The sequence below is a fragment of the Morone saxatilis genome, unplaced genomic scaffold (assembly GCF_004916995.1).
Source record: "Morone saxatilis isolate NCDOM2014 unplaced genomic scaffold, NCSU_SB_2.0 Contig18, whole genome shotgun sequence".
NCBI lineage: Eukaryota > Metazoa > Chordata > Actinopteri > Moronidae > Morone > Morone saxatilis.
The window spans coordinates 11,468,498-11,476,591 of NW_023339740.1; the positions used below are offsets into that span (position 1 = coordinate 11,468,498).

Here is an 8,094-nt window from a genome sequence, read left to right on the forward strand (position 1 = left end):
TGTGTGTGTGTGTGTGGCACTGATATAATCTGCTCATCATTACCCCTGACAACCAGCTCTCTGCAACACCACATAGCCATTAAAGACCAGTTTTTGACTGATATCATGAATATGCACACATACAGTCAAAGCACACAGTTGTGAGGCTGTTCACATAGCTCAGTGCTAACCGGGTGCAGGAATATGGTCAGTTTAACACAGCTGATAGAAAACCTCTGATATATAGTTAGCACTTCACAACACACTTTGAGACGTAGAGAGTGCTTTAGATGTGGTTTAAGGAGAGGTAGTCATTTTTAATTCAATGGAAAGTGAAACGTCTCTCTGTTTTTGGGCTCAAGCGGATGTGTTAGGGAGTACGGATCGCCAAATAGCTTCTTTTTTTTCTTTTTTTGTCAGTTATACAGTAAGTGTAATAACAATTTTGGCATTCATTATTATCATCCAGGAAGAATGGAGGAAAAAAAATATTTAAGAGAGTTTAGTCTCCCATTGGCTATATGTGTTGAACTATTTTGAAAAGGAGGTAGTGTTATTTTTGGTTTTTATCTTGTTTCAAGATGCCTGTCTGCCACTTTGTACTTTGTTAGAAATCAGTCTCTAATGTGACAGGAAACAGTCCTGTTTGAACACAAAGTTATCAGAAAGGTTCTTTCATTAAATAAGAAAAATTGTCTGAAGTGCAAGAGATAGTTTGAGAAAAAGTATGAAAATATGAACCCAACTTTTAATTACATGATGTCCCTTGGTTGTTTTCCTCTTACATTGATATATTCTTATTATGTTTAGTTGTTCCCTCTTTAGTGTAATATATATGTTTTTGGAATAACTCCTCCCTGTCCAAAGCTGTGAGTTTTGTAACCACATTACAGTACACTTCCTCTTCCTGCAAATATTAGATACAGACCAAGAGGGTATTTTTGTTTCCTAGATTGAAAATTTTAAATTTCCACAGCACCAAAGTATCATATAAAGCCAAGTTGATTTGACGGAACCAAATATTTTAATTCTGAATTTGACCTTTCTTTTTGTTGGAATGTCCGGCTGTAAATTTAAATATATGTTGTGTTCAAATGTCTCACGAGTGCCTAATTTTCGGGCCTGCTCATACGGTAGTGGGGCCAGTCCTAGGATTGTGTTTGGAACACAGTTCAGCCTGAGCGTGGCAGAGACAGGGTTTCACCTATAAGTGCTTTTGTCTTTTTTTGTTTTTCAGAGGAACTGTGCGAGGTTTGTTAATACTAGTTTTTGGCCTCATACCTATTGTAAGTCATTTGTAACTGCTTCTCATGTAAAAGCTTTGATGTCTTCAAATTCTGGTTTGCTTTAAACACTTTGGTTTTTGGAATGGTCAGCACTGTAAATCATGTATAAGTTTAACACAATAGTTATATGAATACAATAACAAGAATTCAAACTCCTGGTTTGTTGTCTTTTGGCCAATTCTCTAAGAAGAAGAAAAAGAAACTCAAAAAGGGCAAAATAAACTACAGGGTTTTTGGTTTTCTACATATTTCTTTGGTTACCTGTAACAAAAATAAGATGGGAATAAGCAGATAATAGATTAAAATAAATGTTAAATTTGGTATGGCACCGTAGAGAAAAGTAATGCTTTTATGCTCACGGAAAACAAACAAAAAAATAAATCTCACATGCTATTTCTTTAACACAAACTCACACAGTGAATTGCAGATAGCTTCTACACAGTAACTATTACAACCATAGAGCTTTGAATCGAAGCTGAGCAGAGTCGCCACATTTGGTGTCCCACAGAAAGAATTCCCCCTTATTTGTTTATCAATTTGGACACAGTTCCAGGCAGAACCTTTGTGGGATGAGGTATTCTCTGACTGCAGTAATAATATATATATTTTTAAAGCATTACTGATATTTCTCAACTAAATACACAACCGAAAACAAGTGAATGAAAGAGAATAAAAAGACAAAACAAGGTTCAGCTGTTAAATAATCTGTCTGGATAATGGCAACTTTAAGTGCTATTTCCAAATTTCTTGCCTGCTACACTTGGGGCAGAAAGGGAAAGGGACAGGAGTGGGGTTCGGGTATCACAAGTTGGGACAATACTGCGCTTTCTTCTTTTTTTTTTTTTTGCCAATACTCATTTGGAATGGTGTGAACAGCCAGAGTAAATCAAACAAATTACAATACAAAAACAAAAACAGCATCCTTAGAAAAGGTACGTCGAAACAGAACGCCACCGTGGAAATATTGATCCTCAAAAATAAACAATGATAATAACATCAAATAAAAAAGGAAATGACAAAAGCTACCACACATTTTTTTTCTTGTTATATTCCATAATCATCAACAGTTTTCTTTTTTAGTCACAATATTTCTGTAGACGCTTCCTCCCTCATTTCTCTCTGCTTCCCCTCTTTTCTTCTCGTTCTCAAAGTGTTCCAAGCTCCCTCCCTCCATCCATGTACGGAGGAGAGGAGAAGGACAGCACCAAATGGTCCTATTCCTGCAGTCTTTTTGGGATGGGAAGGATGGGAAAGGATAAAGGTGGGTGTAGGAAAATGTCTTCTTTTTTTCTCACTTAGAAGCAAAGAGTTTAAAACATGTCTGTCACTAAGTGTCTTGCTGGGGGGGCAAAAGTTTGGACAGGGACCAGGGCCACCTCTGTCAGGTCAGCCTCGCCGTGGGCTCACTTCTCTGCAGAGGTGTTGGAGCACTGTTGGAGGTAATCTTTGAAAGCACTCTTCCTTCTTTCCCATCTTAAAGCCAAACAGTTTCATTTCAATCAAATCAAAGAAAATGAAAAAGCAAGTGATCGACTCAAAGAGGGGGAAGAAGGAGAGGTATACTGCACAGCCCCTGGTGACTGCCCCAAATCTATATACACATGATCCTGTGTGTGTCTTTCTCTTTCTGACACACACCTGTGTGTCTTCTCCATTGACGTAGAGATAAAAACGGCTAGCCAGGCAGCCTGAGACAACAGTGAAGAGGGTGTATGCAGAGTGGTGAGGCGAGGAGGAGAGTGTGTGTCCAAACCTCTAAGGTCTCTACACTGAGGCTGGTTTGACCAGGTAGGAGGATGAAACATGGTTTTCTGTGAATAAGTGTGTTTGTTTGTTTGTGTGTGTGTGTGTGCGTGTGTGTGTGTGTATTTGTGTGAGTGTGTATGCATTGAGTGGTGTTACACCTCTGAGCCATGTGTTGGAAAAGAAACACATGGAGGTAAAGCAGTGCTCCACAGTCTTGTTTTTGCGTCTGAAAGTAACGGAGGTCATCTAACCCTGTTTGGAGTTTCTCAATGTCGTCCTTGGTTGCTTGCATTTTCTTAAAAACAAAACAAAAAAAAACATTCTCTTTTTTTCTCTCTTTTCTTTTAAGTGTACTGTAGCGATCTTTTCCTCTTCACGCTGACGAGAGGGCTCAGGGACTGATCTCGCTATGTTGCGTCCCTCTGCTCCATCTTGGATCGGTCCTACTCCAGCTCCTCTGTGGGGAGATCCTCCTCCAGGTCGCGCTCGTCGCTTGGCAATGGCAAGCTGTGTGTGACACCAGCCAGGAGGGATACTGGCCGACTGTCCTCCTCCACCTCAGTGGGCTCCTCCTTCACATGCACCGGGTGGCTGGAGGAGAGAGAAAGCAGCTGTTAGCAGGACGAGGAGTTATGAAGGCAGATGCCAATAGCAGAATTTCTGATGCCAAATATTTTTCATCATTTACATTCAATTACTTCACCAAAAGACATCAAAATGTATTTTTCTTCTTATCTAAAGTGTTATATAGACAGTTCTGTTTGGAAATATATGTCTGTTGCCAATTTAGTACAGTTACAGTTTAGTACAGCTCAGGATACTGAAGCATTTAAACCCAACAATATCGTGTGGTATGGTTTCAGTTGTACCTTATGCATTTTTGAATTTTTGCAATATAATTTAATTAAAAGCAAAACTGGCATTCTAGATAATAGTAATAGTAAAATATTTTTTGTTATATTTTGGGTAAACTGGCTGTTTTATAATCTGAAATGTAACCATTAGTTGTAAATTGTATTTGTTTCTCAAGTTTTATTTCTGTATTTTGAGTGTTATAGCCTCAGAGAAAAGTGCTTATATATATAATAGGACTTATAGTCACTCTTCATTCTCTTACACTAAACTAAAATGATTTCTTTTGTCAGCCATCTTCTATAAAAATAGTAATATTACTATCACTATCGCCATCACACATTCCACTGACCTGCTAGTCTTAGTCTAACATGCTGGCCCATGTGAACACGGTAGATGTAAAAAGGCTCAGTGAAGGGGAATAATTTTAAAGCTAAAGTTTGTGTTTTCTGCTTGCACCTTTACATTTATGCGTGTGCACGTGTGTCCATGCCTACCTGTACTGTTGAGGGCTGAGCGTGGGGCTGCAGCTCCCGTTACTGTTGACCTGCTCCACAGTGGAGCTGACATCATCGTGGCCCACATGCAGCATGTTGAGGCTGGCCGCAGACGGAGGGGTCAGCAGGGAAGGGCTGTTCAGCAGGGACAGACTGCTTTCTGCCAGAGCTGCCTGCACACACACACACACACACACACACACACAGAGTTGTGTTGTCACTTTAAATAGAAGCTGGGTTACATTAATGTTTCTTTTCCTTCTAAAAAAAAATTATTAGAATTAAAAAAGTTCAATAATAAAAGGGGTATGTGACATAATAAATAATAAAATGCTGGCTGGAAATGATCTGTTAAACACAACCAATATATAATATTATAATAAATTTAAACTGCAATGCTCAAAGTTTTGTAAGTTAAATTCACACAAAACTAGATTGCCACAGTGAATGACATAGTGATGAGAGCTCTTCCATATTGAGCATATTTCAATCAACTAACTTGCAAGTGAACTTGACAAACCACTAGGGGGCACTTATATACAGTATTTTCCCCATCATGGCCTGTGCTTGTACATTAAAGTCCCTGTCATAAAGTGTGTGTGTGTTCACATTAAAGACTCAACAGGGAATGTTTAGCGAGCCGCAACCTCAACTTCAACACACACACAAACACTGTGAAACATCAATGTCTGCAAAAGAGACAACAACTGAACCAACAGCTTCTGTCACAGCTCCAAACTCTCACATCCAGCTTTATAGATGAGACAGGTTGGACACTGGTGAGTGAGAGTCTCACCCCACCTCCCCTCTCACACAGGGAAAAAAAAGACAAAAGGAGGGGAATTCTCACAGGCTCAGAAATGGATTTTCTGGGACAGGCGATAATTTTATGCGGTAACCTTAATTGACAACTACTTGACGCTATAAATCATCTCAGTCGCAAAATTGTGTATGTGTGTTTGTGTGTGAGCAGACATGGGGTGGCTCATGTGTGAGAAAGTGAGGTGGGAGGTGAGAGTGTGTGTTGGTGTGGGAGGAGGAGGAGGTGTGAACGTCGTTAGGGAATCTGCTAATTATAAGAGGGAATTGATATTAGTGCCCTTGATTGCGATTGGCTGTGTGTGTGTGTGTGTGTGTGGCTGTGGTGTGTTTCCGAGGGTCACAGAGAGCCACAGAGAGAGAGAGAGACGAGGAGTAAAGAGAAAATGAGAGAACGAATGTAAGACATTATTTGGAGAGGGACAAGACAGCAGAGGTTTTACTGGAGCTGTGCGATTCACGATTTCTCACTAGCCCAGGGCTTGACAGTCATATTGATTTCTTTTAACGAGTCAGGCGCTATTTTCTTGATATCCAGTCACAGATCTACTACACAAAGTCAAGATATTCGACGTGCGGCGCGAGGGGTGCACGGCGCGACGGGCTTCACATCCACCAGGTCGAACACCATAATGTGAAAAGATGTCAACCCTCGAGCAAAGCACTTTACAAATGCTCAGCAAAGCCATACACTTTGGTCTTGGCCTTCACAAAGTTGAGACAACAAATCATTACAACAAAGCATCAACAGAATTTCTGCTCATATAACAAAGCACAAGGCTATATTACTCGACAAACGATGCATAAAATTAACCTCCTCAGTTCATGACCCAGTGTGTAGGTGTGGGCGCGGGAGGTACGGGAAAATCATATCTACGGAATTCCCTCTCTGACAGTCTGTCTGCCGAGTAGAATACATCTCGTCGTGTTTACACATAATCTTGGAGAAGCTATTCTTGGCTTTTGGTCAGACAGTCTCACCCCGAGTGCGGTCAAGCTTTCAAAGCGCAGGCACACATCAACTCAAACTCCAAATATATATGAAAAAAAAATCTGGTCTTGCCTGGTAAAGATACAGTGACAGGTGATTGGATCAGTTTGCAGGACAACAAGGCGATTACTATTTCTCTCTGCATCTCAAACAACCAAACATCACTACGAGCTTTGCCTGGCACCTCGCAATATGTCCGTGACCCATGCGAGGCCCGAGCGGTCGGAGAGAAACCCACCACCATACGCCACCGTAAAGCCCAACCAACAGCCTGGACCCTTTGCCTGTTTGATGTCCTCTCAGTTGCCTCGAGAAGGAAGTGGCCTCCTTGTGTGAAAGATATATCTCAACTGGAGAGGCGGAGCGCGACTTTAGTGCTAAGCGGTCGAACACAACAATTGCCAGCGATTCCAGTAGCACACACGTCTCACACAACCTCAACTATAGCGTTCTACAACGCGTCAGGAGCTGCCACACCTGAAGCAGAGAACTAAACGTCTGTGTCTACTTATCTGGTTTGCTGCTGTGATCACCACCTGTGGGGGTAGTTGTGGAGGGTAGTGATGTCAATAGGGTGGATCGGAGTCGTGATAAGGAAGGACGTGGTAGGCGCACCTCACCTTACCACACGAGGGACAGTGCCGGAAGTCAACGGCGCATCCATGGAGCGGTCTACACGTCCGTTTGTAGCTCCATCAACATCTATCACATACCACGAGTCCTCCCAACACGCCAAAACCATACCGTGTCCCATCATTCTCCGACAAAGAAAACACGGAATAACATCAAACACCTGTGCAGCACTCAGGTTGTGCGCGCGCACAGACATTCTGGCCAGGCTCTTCTGCAACTCTGCCCCCAGCCACACGACGTTTACTGGTCCACCAGAACCTGAGGGCACACAGAACAAACCAGGGCAAACCACAGCGCGTCCTGCAAACAACAAGAGCTATTCTGCGTAGAACTGAACAAGCCTGTTTAAAGACGACAAGTTTTAACCAAAATAAAAAAAGAGAGAGTATAGAGGACAGAATGGGACCGCACTCTCTCTATGTAACATGACTTAAACGAAGTAAAAGATGCAAACATATTTTTACTCATTCGAGATGAGAAATTAATGTCTACCTTTCTAAAGTATTAAGTTCATAACTTCCTTTACTTGTTGTGATACATTTCATTCCTTTTCTATTCCTAATATTCCATAGTGACTTCCACAGAGACGACACCATAATAAACAACTTAACATGAAGCGAGCATTACAGACACATACCTTTATCTAATCTGTCCAATAGTGACACATCAAGTTTTATACCCATTACATTATTTTTTGATGCCTTCGATGTCTCCTGTGTTATTACAGAAATTCTAACACATCTTAAATTTGCATTGGAGTTATTTGCTATCTCACGAACCAGTTCCAATCAAGTGAGCGAGCCGATATAATTATAAGTACTGTCCTTGCATAGAAATGAGATTATCACCGCGATTACTAGCACCTTAGAACCTGAATACTGCGTCATTCTTGTTGTTCCTACTCATACAATGAAGGCAGCTTATCTATCCAGAGAGACTGGGGAAAGGCAAATCGTACACTCATTTGAAGGTGTGTTCAGTATCAAAACAAATAGACTTGCAGCGTTGAGTGAGTTAATCGTTAGGCTTCACTTTTGTATTAAGGTACTGTGGACTGTTGTGGGTGGTGTGTGTGACAGTGGTGTGTGTGTGTGTGTGTGTGTGTGTTTGGAGGGGCTAACAGGGAGAGAGGAGGAGAGAGAGAGAGAGAGAGGAGAGAACTAGAGAGAATGGCTAAGGAGAGGCATTCCTTACCTGGCTAGCTGGCGGTTTAGGGATCCAAACCCAGCTTCTTAAATATTTTTTTCACCAGATGGACTCTTGCATACACACACATACAACAACAAAGAAG

At 41.4% G+C, this 8,094-nt stretch overlaps 1 protein-coding gene across 1 annotated transcript in view; it reads right to left on the reverse strand.

Annotated features, from left to right (window-relative positions):
• Positions 1–6: 6 nt before the first annotated feature.
• The window catches only part of foxp4 (forkhead box P4), a gene marked incomplete in the record, with an annotated part of 89,073 nt that continues 80,985 nt past the window's right edge, over positions 7–8,094 (reverse strand). The window contains 2 exon segments of the mRNA XM_035662162.1: positions 7–3,602; positions 4,361–4,533. Coding sequence (XP_035518055.1) covers positions 3,455–3,602; positions 4,361–4,533 — 321 coding nt within the window.